The following is a 20,108-nucleotide window of genomic DNA, read 5'->3' as shown; positions in this document are numbered from 1 at the left end:
TAGTCACCCCCTGTTATAGGAATTATGTACCTAGCTATGGCCATTAGTTGGTAACAGCAAAAACCCATAGAAGAAAATTTTTAAAGGGCCCAGATTAGAAGAGTAGAACAAGAAGGTAAAAAAACACTGAACCCATCTGGGAATATTTAGTTGGATCAAGAACACAGCACAAAAATCATTATGAATTTGCTTAGACTAACCCCCAGACATATGAGAACCATCAACTTATAACCCTCCGTGATACCAGGTTTTCCTTGAGAATGTTTGAAAATCAATAGTGAAGAATAAATTGGTTGATTCATTATATTATTTCCTTAAGCATGGTCTAAGGGAATGAGAGTTTGTGGACTTGGGACATAAGTTAAAACTTAAAATGATTAAAACAGACTGTCATTTTTGTTGTGATGGGAGAAGAGCCATGAGAAAAATTAACAATGTTAAAATTAAAGGATTTCAGGAGATTGAATCAGATAAGGAACAAATTATCTTATTTTTGAGATCCACCTATTTAAGCTGTGTGATGATTGAAGTGAGAGAACTGCTAAACTTAATAGTCTTCAAGAAGAAAATGGAGGGAAAAAAGTGCACAAAATGATGAGAAAAATAATTACCAAACTTCACAAAGTTATATTAAATATGTTAAGAATTTAGCCACATTTTCTATGATTCTGATATGTGTCTTTCTGTAATAATCTTTTTGACAAAAGCACTGAGTAAGATCTTCAACTGGGTCTGTTGTCCTGCTCCTCCAAATAACCAGACATGGTGAGAATCAAATCCTCAACAGCACACGTGGATGGCATAGGTTAGGCTTTAGGTCTGTCTAGCGTGCAGCATCATCTGGAAACTTTCTCAATTTCAGCTTTTGTTCATCCAGTGGGCCACTTATGAATTTATCAAGGGTAGAAAAGTACATTTTGGTTTGCCTTGCCAGAGATGACAATCATCATGCTTCTAGTGGCCAAGGGGTAGCGTAGCAGTGTTGACAAGACACTTGTTTCCAAAGCTGGAGGAGTACCAAGGGTTTGGGAGAGAGGGGTTGTGGTCCCCACTTTGATCACTGTCCCAATCATTCATGGTTATTAGTTTCAAAGAAAGATCGGCAAAGGACCAAGGGTAGAGGAAGTAGTAAGGAGGAAATGAGAAAGAATTTTTGTTTGAGGCAAATAAATTTTCTAAAGGTGATTATTTAGAATTATGAAAAGGTAGGCTCAGAAGTGATCTTAAAAGATTATATCATCTTCCTCACCGCTTTTGGGCCTATCAGTGAGATCAGGCCTATCGTCCTTATTCTGAGAATCTTTCTAGAATCCAGCAATGCTAGTGCTTGGAGGTTCTCACTTGTAATATATATTTGTTCTTGTTGCAATTTATATCTTATTTCATTTCATCCAATCTTAGTGAAGATGGAGAACAGCTGTTTACTAACCTCCTTGTGTTAAGTCACCACTTAGACTTTTTTCATAGCAAGAGATCAGATCTCACAACCTACTCCATAAACTCCAACTTCCAATCTATTAATCATTTCCCTTGGTCTACCTTGGACCTCCTCCAAGGTCCCCATATTCTTTGGAAACCATGGAGCCCTAAACTAGACATATGTGTGAAATTATCCAGGGCTCAGGAAACATGGGAGTCATGAATTATCTGAGCACAGCTGTTGAGAAAAAGCTCAGGGAAGATTCAATTAGATTGACAAATCCTCCCCTTGCAAGTTGGAGACAGAAGTGGATGATTAATAAAAAGATAAGCTTTCATATCAAAGCTGTATCTTACATCTTCAGCTTTTAGAGGAAGTATATTTTCAAAAAAACCCACCAGATCTTGACTAGTATATTTAATTTTTATTCCACTCCACTCCCAACAAAATTGGTTAAGACCAAGTGATTTTTCTGTACTTCACCTAATATCACAAATTGTGGACCTATAAGTTACAGTGTTTGTACACTCACACATATTTATGTTTTGACATAATTTTTCCAGGAGGGGAAGCTTAATAAATACTACAGCACTTTTGACTCTTTCACTTTGTCCTAAATTGGACCATTTCTTTTAATTTTTTTTTGTACACAAACTTAATTAGAATAACCCGGGTAAAATTAAGTTGAATTCCACAAAAGAATCATACTAACCTACATAATACCAAAAATTAAGTTTTTAGCTGAATATGTCACCCATCAGGTATATCTTCATTATTATCACATAACCCAATGTAGCCAAATATTTTGGGCCTTCTAATTATAGCCCAACTGAAGATCACCAGGTATTCCATTCCTGCTAATCATGGTTGTCAGTTGAGGACATATACAATGGTGACTGTAAAATCAATTCAGTTATCTGCAAAAGAAATTAGGCCAGATATGGAATGAAGGCAGCAGTCTAAAAGGAAACTTGGAAGAGGGATTACTTCTTCATAATGGCACCTTGAGAAATTGCCAAGGGACTCTGCCACCAAATGGTGACAATTACAAGTGTTTGCTTTAAGTAGGCATTCTTAAACCTTAGTCTCCCAAGATGGGTACCAAGAAGTGGTAAGTCTAGTTGGAGCTGAGAAGAGGTGATGCTGATGGAGCTAGATAGGACAGATACAGTGTTTCCTTAACACGGAAAACAGAGGAATGGAATAGAAAATGAATAGGAGGAAGTAAAATCATAAACTTAAATTCCAAGACCCCTTAATTTAATTTTCTCTTTTTGCAGTCACTGCTATATGTACACTTTGGTAAACTCCTTAGTGTGTATGTGTGTGTGTGTGTGTGTGTGTGTGTGGAGTATATGGCTGTATATACAGTTTGGGAAGTCAGATGCTAATGCTATGATACAAATTAAATATAATTCTGAGACACAAACTTAGATATCTGTCAGTTTTCCTCAAATTACCCTCCATGCTGAATTATAACAATGAAGACCAAATATTTAATTTATTTACCAAGTTTCATGCTTCTCCAAAATGCAAGACAATCATTTTCATTGAAGATCTTTTATTTCATAGGCATGTTTTCCTGAAGGCCTTGGGAAAAATGAGTCAAACATATTACCATCTATTGGCCTCTTTAATAATAAAAAAGAAGTTCCCAGTGTAAGCTACAGAAGTGAGCTTTACATTGCTTGTTACTTTCTGTTGATTCTGAAAGACTTCAGTTATCATGGTCACATGAATAGCATATCCATAGAGCACTGCAGCCAGATTGTGAAGGTAGATCATGTTAGAACTACTTTGTGAGACAAATTTTCTTTTCCTTTCATTTTGTATGCATAAAAAAATAATTAATCTGGGAAAAAATAGGTTCAATTCTATAAAAGGGAATCATGCTAATCTATATGATGTCAATTTGTCCCAAAAATATGTAGAAGTTTAACATAGTCTTGACTATTGGCTAGCCTCATATTTTTTCTAATATTATCTTTTATTACTGTGCTTTGGAAGTTCAGATTTTTTTATTTACAATTTTCCTTTCCATCTGTAGGATTAATTAATTTATTTTTTTTTTTTTATCTTTTATTTAATGAATATAAATTTCCAAAGTACGACTCATGGGTTACAATGGCTTCCCCCCCCATATCGTCCCTCCCACCAACAACCCTCCCCTTTCCCACTCCCTCTCCCCTTCCATTCACATCAAGATTCATTTTCGATTATCTTAATATACAGAAGATCAGCTTAGTATACCTTAAGTAAGTATTTCAACAGTTTGCTCCCACACAGAAACATAAAGTGAAAAATAATAGATGATTTTTTTAAAATGATGATGAAATCAGATCAGACCTATTGTCATGTTTAATCCCAGTGAGAGTCAAGTTGGGAATTGAAAATTTCTTTCTTTTTTTTTTTTTTTTTTACAGAAGATCAGTTTAGTGTACATTAAGTAAAGATTTCAGTCGTTTGCACCCCCATAGAAACACAAAGTGAAATATACTGTTTGAGTACTCGTTATAGCATTAAGCCTCAGTGTACAGCACGTTAAGGACCGAGATCCTACATGAGGAGTAAGTGCACAGTGACTCCTGTTGTTGACTTTACCAATTGACACTCCTGTTTATGGCATCAGTAATCTCCCTATGCACCAGTTATGAGTTTCCAAGGCTATGGAAGCCCCTTGAGTTCTCCGACTCTTATCTTGTTTAGACACGGTCATAGTCAAAGTGGAGGTTCTCTCCTCCCTTCAGAGAAAGGCACCTCCCTCTTTGAAGACCTGTTCTTTCCACTGGGATCTCACTCACAGAGATCTTTTTGCCAGAGTGTCTTGGCTTTCCATGCCTGAAATACTCTCATGGGCTTTTCAGCCAGATCCGAGTGCCTTTAGGGCTGATTCTGAGGCCAGAGTGCTATTTAGGACATCCGCCATTCTATGAGTCTGCTGAGTATCTCACTTCCCATGTTGGATCACTCTCCCCTTTATTTATTCTATCGGTTGGTGTTAGCAGATACTAGACTTGTTTATGTGCTCCCTTTGACTCTTAGTCCTTTCATTATGATCAATTGTGAACTGAAATTGATCACTTGGAGTAGTGAGATGGCATTGGCACATGCCACCTTGATGGGATTGAATTGGAATCCCCTGGTATGTTTCCAACTCTACCAATTGGGGCAAGTCAGCCCGAGCATGTCCCAAATTATACATCTCTTCCCTCTCTTATTCCCACTCTTATGTTTAACAGGGATCACATTTCGGTTAATTTTCAACACTTAAGAATAACTGTGTGATAATTACAGAATTAAACCAGTAATATTAAGTAGAACAGACAAAAAAAAATACTATGAGGGATAATGTATGAGGGATAATGTATTAACACAGATCATGCTGAGTGAAGTAAGCCAGTCCCAAAGGGACAAATACCATATGTTCTCCCTGATCGGTGACAACTGACTCAACACCAAAAAGGAAACCTCCTGAAGTGAAATGGACACTATGAGAAATGGTGACTTGATCAGCATAGCTCTGACTGCTAAGGATTAATTTATAAATATCTAATTTACCTTTCATTTGGATGATAATTATAAGACTACAACTTTAGAACAGTGTTGCTCAAAAGCATAACCATAAGTATGGATGTAATATAAGAACAAAGGAAACAGTTCTAAAGAGTATTGCTTTGAAAAATTAAATTTGTAATATTTTATAGGACTGTGGATTTTAACAAATATAATTGCATTATTATTATTTTTTTTTTTGACAGGCAGAGTGGACAGTGAGAGAGAGAGAGAGACATAGAGAAAGGTCTTCCTTTTTGCCGTTGGTTCACCCTCCCATGGCCGCCGAGGCCAGAGCGCTGCGGCCGGCGCATTGCGCTGATCCGAAGCCAGGAGCCAGGTGCTTCTCCTGGTCTCCCGTGGGGTGCAGGGTCCAAGCACTTGGGCCATCCTCCACTGCACTCCCTGGCCACAGCAGAGAGCTGGCCTGGAAGAGGGGCAACCGGGACAGAATCCGGCGCCCTGACCGGGACGAGAACCCGGTGTGCTGGTGCCGCAAGGCGGAGGATTAGCCTAGTGAGCCGCGCGCCGGCCAAATACAATTAATTTTAGATTTCCTTCTTTATTTCTTGATCATTTTAAGGGAAACAAATCAGGTTGTTGTTATTGTTGTTTTCCTTGGAGTGGAGGAGAGCTAAAACAATGTTGTCATTGAAAAACAAAGAGAAGTAATGTCAAATCTCAGACAAGAGAGTCAATACAGTAATGCTGAAACACAAATAATAATATGGGAATCCATGAAAACCTGAGGTTTTGTTTTGTCTTGTCTTAGCTAGTGTTTCAATAATTATTAAGTAACTGTGGATGTTTTAAGAAATTTAAAATATAATTATTTTGTCCTCCCATTTTGAAATTAATAAATTTATTACTGACATGTTATCAATATTTTACTTATATTTTATTAGTGTAATCTGTTATATGCACACAGTTTATTTTGAAAATCAAAATAATTAAAAATTTTTGTCCTTCTTTTGTTTTGATTACTAGGAAATAGAAGAAATATCTTTGTCATTTGACATGATTTTGAAGCCAAGATTCTAGTCAAGAGATCTTGGGTCCTTATTTAAACTCTATCATTTTCTAGCCAAGTTAGGCAAGCAAATTCACTAGCTCAAGCTTGTATACATAGATACTATAAAGACCGTATAACTATTTATTGAATACATTGAAAGACCATCACTACTGTGCACCTCAGCTGCTCAATCAATAAAATGAAGTCAGTGGGCTATAAACTGTAGTTGTCAAATCTGGCAACACATTCAGACCCTAATTCAGAAAGAACAAATGATTCATGTGATTTCAATGTGGTAGAGGAACTAAGGAAGTAGATCATCTCTACGGCATTTTTTCCATGTAAATTTGGACTCCTTTTAGGAGCTATATATTACTTAATAAACTGAACTTGGAACTCATGTTCCAAAAAGTTTCAAAAGTTAGAGCCTTGAGCCAAGATAAGTAAGGTTGCTTATTCTTCTTTCCATTGTATTACTTAGTTACATCTGACAAGGCTTTGGGAGGACTTCTTCACACATGAAAATGTGCTTTAAGATCATCCTTTTTCACCGGGCTTATTTCTGAGTTCCAGGACATTTAAAATTCATTATGAATTCATGGTGTTATTCCCTAAGAGTAGAGTGGGATAAGGTCTCTCCATAGACTTCTACATCTTTGATTTTTTACATGAATTTGGAAGCTCTGCCAAGACCACTGACTTGTGCTATCTAAGACTTACCAGTATGCATCCAATCCCTCATTTAAAACCACGTCTTTCTAGGAGCTGCTTTCTAGGAGGAAGATGGATGGCATTTATCAGGAAGATGCCCAAATAGATATATGATTCCATTACCCAGATCACCTCCTAGTTTAGTTTTTACAGCAAATATTCCAAGTTCAAAGTTGATGCAAAGACACAAAGGACCCAAACAATAATTCCTGGCATTCTCCCAAATGAGATGCTATTTCCAGAGAGGCTCCAAGTTTAGAGTGGAGCCTTTGGAGGAAGAACATTGAATTGCACAAGGAAAGCCAATAAACATTTTAGTCCCCAACAGGGACTGTAAGCCTTGTAATTACGTTTAAGACTGTACTTGTCCATCCTCTTCTTCTCTACATCTATAAACAACATGTTAGCTTTGGAGGTTTGTCATCCACTGTGTGTCTTTGGAGAGGGCGTTCCTCCTCACAGCATCTGCAGTACTATAGCCAGTAACAGTTTGAAAAGGCAAACTTATGAAATGTCTTCTAAACACACTAAATCCTAATCTAAACAATTTATAACGTTTCTTACTCAATAACTTTCAGAAGTTAACTAACTTGGAATTGCCCTAAACAAGTTAAGAAAGGAGTTAGACATCATCCAATTGGTAATAAACTAAATGAAGTGGAAGGAAGAACATGCAGGTGAACAGTCCCATATTCCTTTTTTTTTAAAAGTTTTTTTAAGTCTTTTTTTTTATTTGAAAGGCAAAATTATAGATAGAGGAGAAGAGAGAGAAAAAGAGAGAGCAAGAGCGAGTGAGTGAGGGAGAGAGCTTTTCTATCTGTTGTTTCACTCATTTAATGGCCACAATGGCCAGGGCTGGACCAGGCCAAAGCCAGGATCCAGAAGCTTCTGCTGAGTCTCTCACATGGGTGCAGGGGCCCAAATACGTGGGCCATCATTCACCGCTTTCCAAGGTGCATTAGCAGGGAGCTATATTGGAAATGGAGATGCACGCATTATAGGAGGAGGCTTAACCTGCTGGGCCATACCAGCCCCCCAGAATTCTAGTCTTTCTCTTCAGTGGCTATATACTTATTTCCGGACAATTCTTTCTCTTAATAGCATTTTTAGCATTATAGCCATTGTCATAGTAGCAGCTAAGACTGCATAGGGCTTTGAATATTAGCTTGGTAATTTTTTAAAAAGGGCTTTGACATTAGATACATGTTTGAGTCTAGTTTTGACATTTATTGGCTCTGCTAATTTAGTATAGTTAATTAATTAACTGCTGCCTCAGTTTTCTTATCTTTAAAATAATAGTATAATAATAATCTCTTCCTAGAAGAGTGGTTGTGCACATTCAACTAGATTTGGAAATACAGAATTATCATTATAATGAGCTCCATAAAGTTTGATTTTATTATTCATTTATTTGCTCCTCAGAAAACAACTTAAGTATCATGTGCCCCTGGATAACCTTGAGGATACACTGCAAGGTTATAACTCAGTCAATAGAAACATGTCTATCCACCCTAGATATCACATCATTTGGGCCTTCCCCCATAAGGTCCTTTGTCTAATTGCAAAAGTGATTTTGAGGAGGTTTTTTTTTCCACCAAGCAGCAATTTTCTCTTGCCAAGAATGATAACCAATAGCTAATGTTGCCATTGGTTAAATTAACATTTTTGAATCTATACTATATTAATAAGTGTCCCCTAAGTGTTATGTTGTCAAACATGTGTGAGAATTGTCATGCAGTAGTAATTGCAAACTTTAATAACAAGACATCACAAACATCTTCATGTTACAAGTCAGTTGTTAGAGATATTTCAAAATACATTGATGCTTATCACTACTTCAAAATTATAGTATTTACCTTACTAGTTTTTGTTTAATGCATTTAAAAGTATATCTATTACTGTATCACACAATACTGTTTCCTAATATTTTTATAACTGTATATCATTGTAATGGGCTTTCTTTGTAATCTTACAGTTACGATTTTATTCATTTAGAAACATTATTCTCCAGACTTCCCAAAGAGTGGACTCCATGGCACATGAAAGGTTACAAACACCATGATTTTTCAACATTTGATAAAAGATAATACTAAGAGAGTAAAACTTAAACAATAATTAAGGAACATGTTGGGGAAAAAGAGGCCCTTAATGGAAGAAGAAGGTACAATCAAAAGAAATTATTGCTTCTGAATGAAGTAACCAGAGCAGTAAAGGGTATAGAAGGTAGATAATGGGGCAGTGCTGTGGTGTAGCAGGTAAAGATGCTGCCTGTGGTGCTGGCACCCCATATGGGTGCCAGTTCAACTCATGGCTGCTCCACTTCCAATCCAGATCTCTGCTATGGCCTGGGAAAGCAGTAGAAGATAGCCCAAGTGCTTGGACCCCTGCACCTGCAAGGGAGACCCAGAAGTTCCTGGCTCCTGGCTTCGGATTGGCCTAGCTCCAGCCAATGAGGCCATCTGGGGAGTGAACCAGTGGATGGAAGACCTCTCTCTCTCTCTCTCTGCCTTTCAAATAAATAAATAAATCTTTTTTTTTTTTAAAAAAAAGAAGGTAGATAACATATCCATGGACAGAAGACCTTGAGGTTTATTCACAGGAAGCTATGACTCAAGAGCCCCAGGATAATCTGAACTCTATCTTGGCTCTTCTTTTTATTTCTTGACTCAAATTTTTCCACATCCTCTTTTTCCTCTCCATTCATTCATCCTGCACTGTCCTACTCCCGATGCTTTTGTTGTTTGTTGAGCCTTTCTACAATTACCTAATTTAGGGATTTTTTCCCCATAGTAGCCTTCTTACATAAGGACAACAGATAGTTGATTTATTTCCTTGAAGTTGGAGAAAAATCTGTTCCAACCCTTTCTGATATTTATGTATATGAGATTTATCATATTTTGAAGTAATTTATAGATAGCATAACTTTATAGCAAATACTCTGGGCCCCAAGATAGAGCATTTTCTTCTGTTATTTAGGACAATTGTTGAATTCCTTTTTCTTTTTTTGTCTTTTTTTATTTTTATTTTTTATTTTTGACAGGCAGAGTGGACAATGAGAGAGAGAGACAGAGAGAGAAAGGTCTTCCTTTTTGCCATTGGTTCACCCTCTAATGGCCGCTGAGGCCAGCGTGCTGCGGCCGGTGCACTGCGCTGATCCAAAGGCAGGAGCCAGGTGCTTTTCCTGGTCTCCCACGTGGGTGCAGGGCCCAAGCACTTGGGCCATCCTCCACTGCACTCCCTGGCCACAGCAGAGAGCTGGCCTGGGAGAGGGGCAACCAGGACAGAATCCGGCGCCCTGACCGGGACTAGAACCCGGTGTGTCGGCACCGCAAGGTGGAGGATTAGCCTAGTGAGCCGCGGCGCCAGCCTCCTTTTCCTTTGTGTGTGAACATTTTGAAGCTCATTTAGCATTCACTCAGAGATTAAGAACACAGAGGACATACTTTCTACTTCCTGTGGTGGTCCAGAAAATGACCATTACTTGTTAAATACAAGCCATAGATTTTCTCACAGTTTTAGGCTGAATTGTTAAATTCAGAGGTCACATGTTGCTAAACTGCTCGTTTTTGGAAAGTAGACTTCAAAGATTTTTTATTTTTAAATTAATACTTTGGAATATGTTTTGCCATTTGTCAAAAATAGAACTCAAGAATGATGTCTGTCATCCCTAGTGCATCAGAAGTTATTTTAAATATGGCATCTTTATAAAAGTCAATAGCTGCCTCATCAAAGGGCAATCATGTCCAGTGTGGGTGGCAGTGCCAATTGTTTTTGAACTACTGCAGCAGTCTAACCAATCCTAGGGAATAGCTTGCAGTCTTTTTACACCCACATTTTTTCTTAATTATCTCCACCAGGCTGAGTTAGCTAAGGACAGATCTATAGCATTTCCTGGATGTCAAAATGCCCACACACCTTCTGCAATTCTTGGGCTACCCGCTCCCTTTCATGTTTCTCCTGGTTAGTCCATCTAATTACCTATTATCGTGTATATATATATAATGCATTATTCATGATATTCAGGCAATTTCAAGATGCAATATCTTTGATTTAAAAGGCAATGACCTGAAAAATTAGAACATCTACATGCACAAAGAACATAAGGATTAAATTTTGATAAAAGGTCTTCTATCACACTATATCCTTTAAAGAATACTCTACAGAAGTTTGAAATCATCGGTCAAATTAAAACTTTATAAGTCATCATTCCTCAGTAAACGGTAAATTCAATACCTAGATTCCTTCTATGTTGGGTTCAAATGACTTGCTTTGACTTTTCATAATGTTTTTCTTAACAAGCTAAAATTGGTGGAACCCAAAATTATAAATCATCGAGGGTTAGGGTAACTTAGGATATACTTCCCACCAATAAATAGTTATAGACCACCTTTTATATCACACAAAGTCAGAGCTGGAAAAGGAGATTTTGGGTGATTGACTTTTCTAGCTTCTGACAACTAGTTGAGAGTAATGCTTAAACTCAGGCTTTTACTCTGATTCACTGCATTCTATTGAAAGAAGTAAGAATCTAGAAGTTTGTTCCCTTTCAAGGAACAGAGGTAATGAAGGGACAAGTCTTTGTCTCTAGACTATAAGCTTCAGCAAGTTAAGAGACTTGCTCATTGCTGAATATCCGATCTCAACACAGTTCATGATGCTTAATATATTGTCAATGAATACTTACAAAATAAAATTTAGAATGTTAGAGCCTCCATAGAAAATGTACCTTTTGCACAACGTGAGAAATGGCCAGTCAAGTTCATGATCAAATAAGATATCCACCGAATATCTACCAACATAAACAAGTATCCAGGCATCCAAGACTGGGATGCAATTTGGGGGTTGAAAGAAAATAAATCAGCATGAATTCATGGATCAAATATGGGCTGTGCTAAGTGGCCTCTGAGAACTTTCCTACCCCTCAGATTCTATGACTCGTGAGTAAAAGTAATGTACTTCTTGGCTTTTGCTCTTCTATTTCCTATGTTTGTTTTGTGGGGAGTTGGCGATGGTACTTCAGATGGTATTTCTGCTAAAGTAAGACTCCTGCCTTCTTTGAACCTATAACTGGGAGAGGAAAAGAAAGGTTTATTAAGGGAAGGGCATAGGCTGGTTAAAACTTTGCACTAAGCCTGCAGAAATTTTAGAACTATCAGTAGGCAATTTCTTAAGCTAAAGAAATAAAAATATGAGGAAGTAATGCCTACAACTCCCTCAGCTGCCTTGGCAGAGTTGGTCTAGAGAGGAATGAATGCCATCTTTGAAATATGAAGATGTAGATTCTGAATCAGCCTTTACCTCTTCCTGGCAAAGTGGTCTTGGGCAACCCTTCACCTTAGTGTTCTCATCTATAAAAGGTGATTAATGATTTCTACCCCACATGTTTGATAAAGGAAGTCAAATAAAGAAATCCATAAAGAGATTTCAAAGTGCTATATGAATATAAACTACCATTAATAGGGAAGTACAAGTAAAGTCTGCACTACAAGAAAGAATTCCTTACAGGCATCTTTTAGAATGTTAGAAAAAAAGTCATCTGAATTTTTAAAACTCAGAATTCCCTCAAAATTGTTAAATGACAGTGGAGGCTGAGATAAGGAATTTAATATTTTGATCTCTGCATCATGATGTTAGGACAGACAGTTTTATTCTTTATAGAACATGTGTATTTTTCTAAAGGGACACTTATTAAACCTCTAAATTCCAAAGTAAAGGAAGAAAAATTAAATATTTTTGAAATTATGGTCACCCTTGAGCCAAAGGGGGATGAATATTTTCTTTCTTATCATTTAAGAATTTTAGTTTTTCTCCCTTAAAGAACTCCTCTGCTCCCATGTCTATAGTAGTCAAAAATAGTAAGCCTTCATTGAGTGCTAGTGTTTATTTTTATTATGAAGCACTATGCCTGTTCTTTACATGGATTATGCATGTAAATTTAAAAGACTGCTTGTTAAATTCTCACTAGAAAACACACACACACACACACACACACACACACACAGAGGCAGTAGCAGATCAGCAAAGACACCAGCCAAAGAAAGATAATTTGAGATACTTCTGAGGTAGCAGTTGTAAAATTAAAATAGGCAACTCATTAAATTATCCATAGAGTGAAAAGAAAGCTCAAAAATAGATAATTTGTTGGCAAGTCAGTGCTTTTCAGAACAAATTTAGTTTTAAGCAGAGTTTTAAAACAGATGATATCAGTTCATACTCATTAAGCTCATTTAAATGGTTAGATTAGTTTGTCCTAATTAAAAGCAAAGATTAGCTTTATTGGCCTTTGGTAGAAGTATATTTAATAAAAAATATGTTCAATTAAACATCATTCTAACTGACAGATTGTAAGCAATATGATTGGGGGAATGTTATTTGAGCAAGTTGGAACCTGATCCCAAGATCAAAAATTAAAACCATGATAATTAAAACAGAATTAAAATATAAAAAACATTTGTAAGTCATGTTTTAAAGCTGATTTCCCCTCATTTCTCTTTGTGGCTTTTGTGTCTGGTTGTTTATTTTCTAGTCATCCAGCCCCTGGCCTTATTTCCATCACTGCCTGATTTGGGAATGTTGTTTCTTACTAAAGCTTCCCCTAGAGGACAGGCCAGGAAAAGGAAAGAAATTCACCAGCTTCTCTTCTTAACAAGAATTTAGAAATTTGATAGGGAAAGAGTCTGGTAAATGAACGAGGAAGCTTATCTGTGTGAATTTTAGATCTTTTTAAAGTTGTCTTTCCAATTTCCAACTGATAGACAGTTGATAAATAATATTTTGTAAGTCAGCTAATCATTTGTTCTTAAAATTATCATTTTTGCCTGGGCCATACACATATTAGATGATATTTTAAAATAATTTGTACTCTGGTCCCATGAAACGAAAATGTTATATGCCAAGAAGAATGTCACAATGATGCTCCCCGTTTAGGGAGTGCCTGCTTCCCAGTTTGCAACGCTCTTTCCTACATTCTCTTTCATCCTCCAAAAACTGCTGTGTTGTAGGTCTTACTATCAATGACACTGAAAATCGTATGGGCAGGATTCGCATATTTTCATCTAAATCAATACTGATATATTCCATGGGGAGAGCTAGAACAAGCTAAGATCTGGCAGGCAGAAATATTAATATGCAAGACCAGGAGATACAAAAGTGGGCTAGCTTACTGTTAAATTTTGTAGGTTAACAATTATTCTTCATGCTGAAGAGCTCTATGTAAATACACATAAACACTGAACACCAGGTGCACCGTTCTTAAAGTGACATTCATGTCCACGACACTTTAGGTGAAACCATTTCATTTCACAAGTCAAGGATGTGTGTGTGTGTGTGTGTGTGTGTGGTGTGCGCGCGCGCGCGCGAGAATGACGTGACACTTTTGAGGTTTATTTAAGTTGTTAAAGAGCTCGAGGTTGCAAAAATTAGACTGTTTAGCTTTTCCGCTCCTTGTCTCCCAGAGACATGAAATCTACAATTTTCTCGGTTCAACTGTCAGATAAATTGGCAAGTAGACTAAAAGGATAATATTCCCTTAACGGTGCATTCATCTGAAGCTCTAGCAACTGTATCAGGCAGCAGCGAGTATTCGCCAGCAAGGCTTGGTGCGGGGAGAGGGAACTCTGCAATTTAGAGTGACAGATGAGTTTTTTCCTCATCCATCAAGCTGCCTCGAAATGTCACAATATTTACACCTCCTCTTTGGTGAATTAGAACCCAGAGACAAGAAGGCAGAAAGAAAAAGAAATTCCGAATGGTTGCCACTTGATTGGGGAAAAGCAGGCGTTGCACCTTTAAATTCGGTCCCTCCATTCCCCGTCCCCCCTCCCCCCTTCCTGGGATTTTGCAATAAATCTCCCAGTTCTGCGTTCAGCCCTGCAGATCCGTATTTAAAACAGCACCATCTGGGAAGGGTGGGTGGCGATGGTGATGCGAGCGCCTTGGAGTTCCTTTGCAGCACGCTTGGAATTGCATCAGACTGATCAGAAATCCCCCCGCCCCCAAGCCCAGCCCCTCCCGTCACACTCCCCTCCCCGCCCCTCCTCTCTCCTCCTCTCGCGTAGATCTGACTGAGAAAACGACTGGATCTCGGAACAATCTGTGCCCCATTCGCTGTAGGCTTGCTCCGTAAACCCTGCCCTACGCTCTCTTTGTGTGCCGAGCAGCCTATCACCGTCATCTGATCCTAGTGCCTGTTCCCCCCCCCCTTCTAAATTTCCACAATATCCTCGCGTTGCCTATGAATCCATCCTTTCACCTGCGCAGAGTTGGGATTCTTTCTTTCGCTAAACCAGTTTTGAGTCTTGAGTTTGGGAAATAGGTATTCTGTACACTCCTCTCGCCCCCATCCCAAACCCTTGCCTTTTAATTAACAAGGACCGATGGGGAGAGGAGACCAGAACGATCAAGCCCCGGGGCTAAAACTGCCACCGGGCTGGGCACTATGGCCGGAACAAAGGGCCCAGGAATGGGGTGGCAGTGAGGGGTGTAGGAGTGTGAAGAGGTGGGTGGCCCCCGCCCAGAAGCGAGCAAGTCCCTTGGCTCTCCAAAGAGGAGGACAACGCAGCACCCGGCTCCGGCCTCCCGGGGTCCCCCGGGGGCACAGGCGGGGACCAGGAGGTGGAACAGAAGGCTGGGCGGCTCCGAGCTGCTCCCGGCTCACCCGCGGAGCCCTCCACCTCCACCACCCACCAGGCTCCGGGTTCACAGGAGCGGCGGCGGCCCTGCGGGCTGTCCGCCGCCCTCTACCCGCGCCTCCAGGCGAAACCTAGCCCTGGCTGGGCGGTCTACGCGACCAGCTGATTGGTGGCTCTCTCCAGCCGCCGGAGCTACCAGTGTTCTCCACCGCCTCCAGCCACCCAGGCCACCCCCCACTCCCGCCCCCGGCCCGCTCCCTGGCTCTTCGGTCAGGAAAAGACCTTTCACTCCCAAGCAGAGGCTCTCTTTCCCTGAGTTACCCAGACCGACCCGGACCTGGGCTCAGTGAGGCATCCGGCCCGGCAGGGAAACGGAGCGCGGTCTCGGCGGTTCCCCTTCCCTTGAGAAAGCGGGAGCCCTCCAAGCCAGCGCCCCAAACTCGCCAGCAGAGAGGATAGGAAGAAAGAAAGAAAAAGAAAACCAGAAAGAAACATCCAGCGAGGAGCGAGGGCGACGGAGAGGAAGAGATAGAATGAGGGAGGGATGGAGGCAGGAGGGGGCGGGGTGGAAGAAGGGGGGCGGGAAGGAGGGAGGGAGAGAGAGAGAGGGAGGGAGGGTTACAGGGAGAATGAATCCTCCTCACTAGAAGAGCTGAAATTACCTTGATTCATTTTGTGTTGGAGATTTGGCGTTACCTCCTTCCCTCTCCCCAACCTCCTTTTCCCCCACTGCACGCCACCTCCACTGCCTCATTCTGAATGGTACAAAGTCAAATTTTAGGAAATCGAACGTTGTCCAAAAGCTTCATAATTAGTAATGAATTTACTGTACACCACACACACATGCACACACACACACGCACACACCCCAGCAAAGAGAACGGAAAAGAGGGAGGTGAAGGGAAGAAAAAGAAAAACCTTACATTTGAATTAGACATTTGCAGGTCCAAGTTAACTAAACTCATTATATCCGCAGGAAGACTGACCTTTTTTTTCCCTTCCCCCCTCCTCGCTTTGCCACAGGGTTCTCACCTAGGGCAATTCAAACTGGGCAAATACCACAAAACAACCCCCTCTCACGCTCTCCCTCTACTTCCTCCCTTCCACCATGCGTCCTCTCCCGTAGATCGAGAATCAAAATAGCTCAAGAACTGGGGTGCAGGGGGTCCCCGGCCCGGTGCTTACCTTCTTTGCGGCTTACACCACCCCGGTGGCTAGATCCTGGAGATAAACACTTGCATTTCCCAAAGTTAACCCAGTATACCAACCCGGAGCTTGCCAAGAGTCTATTCCAGCCTACACCGCTAGGAAGCCAACTTCAGCGAGCTCAATGAGGGGACCAAACTGGGGCTCGCTTTCCAAACGCTCCGCTCCAAAATCTGACTCTCTCTTCAGCCCCGATCTCAGTGTGAGCCGAACCTCAGAAAAGACGTTTTTTAAGGGCGACTCAGGCCGGCTTTCCAGGGGGCGAAGAAGGCTACCTGGAGTACCGCCACCTCGGACAAATCCGTTGGCTCTGTCCAAGGTGCTGAATGGACTCCCGGTAGCCCCGATTACACACCCGACGCAGCAGGAGGAAAAGGCTAAAACATCTCTAATTAAGTGATACTTGATATTGCTCTAGACGGCTTCTTCCACTTCCTTACGTTTTGTCACGCGCGGATGGCTTTGCCAAAGCCATCCTGTTAACAGTTGATCACATGTTGATGAGCCCCCTTTCTTCTGAGAGGATTACCCATTTCATTACCGGAGATATGCACTTCTGACTTATTTCCCCCCCCCGGAACCCCTCCCCCACTGCACCTAAACTCCCAGCCTCTACCCCACCCATACCCCCTTTCCAGCTCTAACCCCAACCTCTAATGGTATTACTGTTTTTATATGGAAATTATTCCCCTTGTGAATGTCAATTACATGCCCACATATAAATCATAAAATATGCTCACACATCATACACATAAAGGCAAAGAATGGAATACAAGACGGTTGGAAGACAAGCATCAGCCCTGAACAGACAATATAACACACCCCCCGTCTTCAGCTCCAAGTTTGTTCCACGCAGTTCCACATTGCTGTGTTAAATCTCAAATGATTCCAATTAAAGTTGCACTGTGTAAAAACCCGATTCTCCTGGCCCGAGTAGCTGCTGTTCTTTGGCGTGTGAAGTGCTAGGAAGCGCCGTGATATGCCCGTTGTTAAGCAACATGTCAAGATTTCTCAATTATAATGCAAGGTTTATCGCTACTCACCATTGTGCCTTTGCTGTCCTGGAGACTCAAGTGTCTTAAAATCTGGTCTCCCCAACAGATGCTGGAAGGTAATGTGTCTTGTTTGAAGTCATCATGTGAGAAGTTCGGCTTTGCTCAGTGGATCGCCCACCACTTGGTGTGACTTATGAATCTAATAACCCTTTGCAATATCCGCAAGCTTAAACTCTCAACCACCTTGGCGACTACAGAAGACAAAGCAACCGGCACCGATGTTGAAAAACCTATAGATTTACGCAAACGCCCTCACTCCGAGAGCCACGTTTCCTCTTTAGTTCTTACGTGATTCTAATGAATGAGCGAGGTCATCAATGACTGCCCAACTGCCCTGCTATACAGCAGGTTGCTCCTGGGGCGCCTCCTAACCGCTCGTCACTGGGTCCAGGCTGAGAAAGTTCCCAGAAAAAAAGTGAGGAGTTTCGGGGTACCCTTACAAAAATAACCCAGCACGTACACCGCTCCCTTGCCCACTGCTCGGGTCAGACCTGGGGGTTCTGGCAAAGCTGAGCTCGACTCAGGAGATTTCCCCGTCTCCAGGTAAGAAAACCTTCGCCTTGTCAGGCTAGGGCGGGAAGACCGCTGGGGAACTTGTTGCTTATCAGCGCCAGCGGGCGACCGCTTTAATAACAGTGTCAGAAAAGCTCAGCGGGGAGGGGGCAAGGGGGGCGGCGGCGGCGACGACTCTCAGAGCTATTTACGTGACCAACTCACTGTGACTCCTTGCTAAAAAGGAAACTTCTGAGAAAAGTTCGTGCCCCTCCCCCCCGCCACCCCCCACCCCGGTCATGACTAAGGGTCTCCAGCCGACGAGATCGTGAGTGATGATCAAATGGGGGCTGGGGGGCCGGCCGGGGGGCGGGGGAGTGAGGGAGGGGGGACTAAGTGACTTGTCCTTGGGAACAACTGCATGCGTCGAAGCGCGCATCAGTCAGGCAACTTTCCCTTTTTCTCTTAGGGACTGATGACTAGGCGAGAGACACCCGAGCGAGCCACTAGTTGCCCACAGGAACCAGTGTAAGCCGAGCTCTCGAGCGGCTGAGTTGAATGAAGTTATGACTGCGTTTGCTCTAATGGGTTATGGCTTCTCAAATGTGAGTTAACAGCCCCGGTGCGCAGCTAGCTCTGCATGGCTGGCCGCGGAGTGCGGAGCCGCCGGCGGTGGCAGCGAGGGAGGCCCAGCCGCAGGCTTGGCGCTCCGCGTCTGCTTGGTGCTTCGGCCCCAGAGTCGCTAGCGCATCCTCCGGGGGCTCCCCGCCGCCGGGGTGCCGCGCGTGGGGGAACGCGGCGGGGAGCAGAGCGGCGAGCGACAGGAGCCGGGGCTGAGGCTGCGAACGCCGGGAAGGGGCTCTCCCAGGAAGCCCCGCGGTTAACACCCGCGCCTCCCCACCGGTGGCTGCGCAGGCTGGGAAGTGGAGAGGTCACGTGTTGGCGGAAAGTAACTTGGAAGCAGAAGGATGAACTTCGCCAAGAAGAGAAAAGCACAATAAAACAATCCTCTACCTCCATCCCCCGCCCCCTCTCCGGCCCACTCCACCGCTGGTGTAAAATAAGGGGGAAGACGGGCGGGATGGGGGAGGGGTGGTGCTCTCTGCTGGAGACCTGGCCAGAACTCCGGAAACCTCAGGAAATAGCAGTAACTCGAGCATTGGCATCATTCCCCAGGGTAGGGAGGCACTAACCCAAGGTATCTTTCCACTGAAACTGTCCTTTGCCTACCCCCAGCCACCACCGCCTGCACGGCTGAGCACAGGAGCAGAGGATGGATGTAAACCAGTTGTTATGGAGATACTCATCGCGCCGAGGAGCGCGTGTTCCCGGAGAAGTCTCCAGACGCATTTCGGGTCTCATAGCTTTGGCACAGACACTGATTTTACTTTCCACCAGAGGGGTCCACCAGCGGCAGCGCAGGCCCTGGCCGTGGCGCTATTGACTGCAGGGATGAGACAGAGAGCAACTGCAGAAGAAGGTAGATAGCTCTTAATTTCAGACCACCTAGTTCTTTCCAATTTCTAATTTTGTTAATCTAATCAAAGCTGGTGTATTTGAATGACACTCATTCCTTTCTGATGTATGAAAACCTCACTTACACGACTGGATGACTTAGAAGTCATGGGACATTATCATTCAGTGGCTGCTTCAAAGTCCTTTCCACCCCTCCCATCCCAGAAATGCCTGCCTTATGGAAATTGTGCTTCATTCCTTAATTCAATATGTAGACCTCTGTTTGTTGGAGTTCCCATTGTTACTGGGTTGTTATTATTGGCAGCAAATCCAGTGCTGAGAGTTCATACCTCTTTTGGGGTACTCTGAAGTCAACCCAGCTAATCCTTGACTCTAGCCAATGGATAAATACGAATGCTTCCTGGACCTCATTAGGGACAGTTCTAGATTTGCTAAGCTCCTGGAGACTTGAGGAGGGTCATCGCAAAAGAATGCCAGACACTCCCTCCCTTCAAGTCATCAAATCTATAGTTTCCTCCAATGAAGAGAGGATTTCATATTGCCCACAAGTGCCA

At 42.0% G+C, this 20,108-nt stretch overlaps 1 protein-coding gene across 3 annotated transcripts in view; it reads right to left on the bottom strand.

Moving 5' to 3' along the window:
* Positions 1 to 17,703, bottom strand: part of BDNF (brain derived neurotrophic factor) — a 54,147-nt gene extending 36,444 nt beyond the window's left edge. The window contains exon 1 of one of the 3 annotated variants that reach the window (XM_089310212.1): positions 17,575 to 17,703. In XM_089310212.1, the coding sequence (XP_089166338.1) occupies positions 17,575 to 17,577 (3 nt within the window). In that variant the 5' untranslated portion in view covers positions 17,578 to 17,703. Of the gene's footprint in view, positions 1 to 16,510; positions 16,719 to 17,574 lie in introns of those variants that run through there. The other 2 variants (XM_089310230.1, XM_089310223.1) reach the window with 2 other exon arrangements.
* Positions 17,704 to 20,108: the final 2,405 nt, after the last annotated feature.

This window comes from Oryctolagus cuniculus, chromosome 1 (assembly GCF_051225735.1).
Source record: "Oryctolagus cuniculus isolate XC-2025 breed Fujian yellow rabbit chromosome 1, ASM5122573v1, whole genome shotgun sequence".
In the NCBI taxonomy this organism is placed as follows: Eukaryota; Metazoa; Chordata; class Mammalia; order Lagomorpha; family Leporidae; genus Oryctolagus; species Oryctolagus cuniculus.
This window is presented reverse-complemented; position numbering and strand designations above follow the sequence as displayed.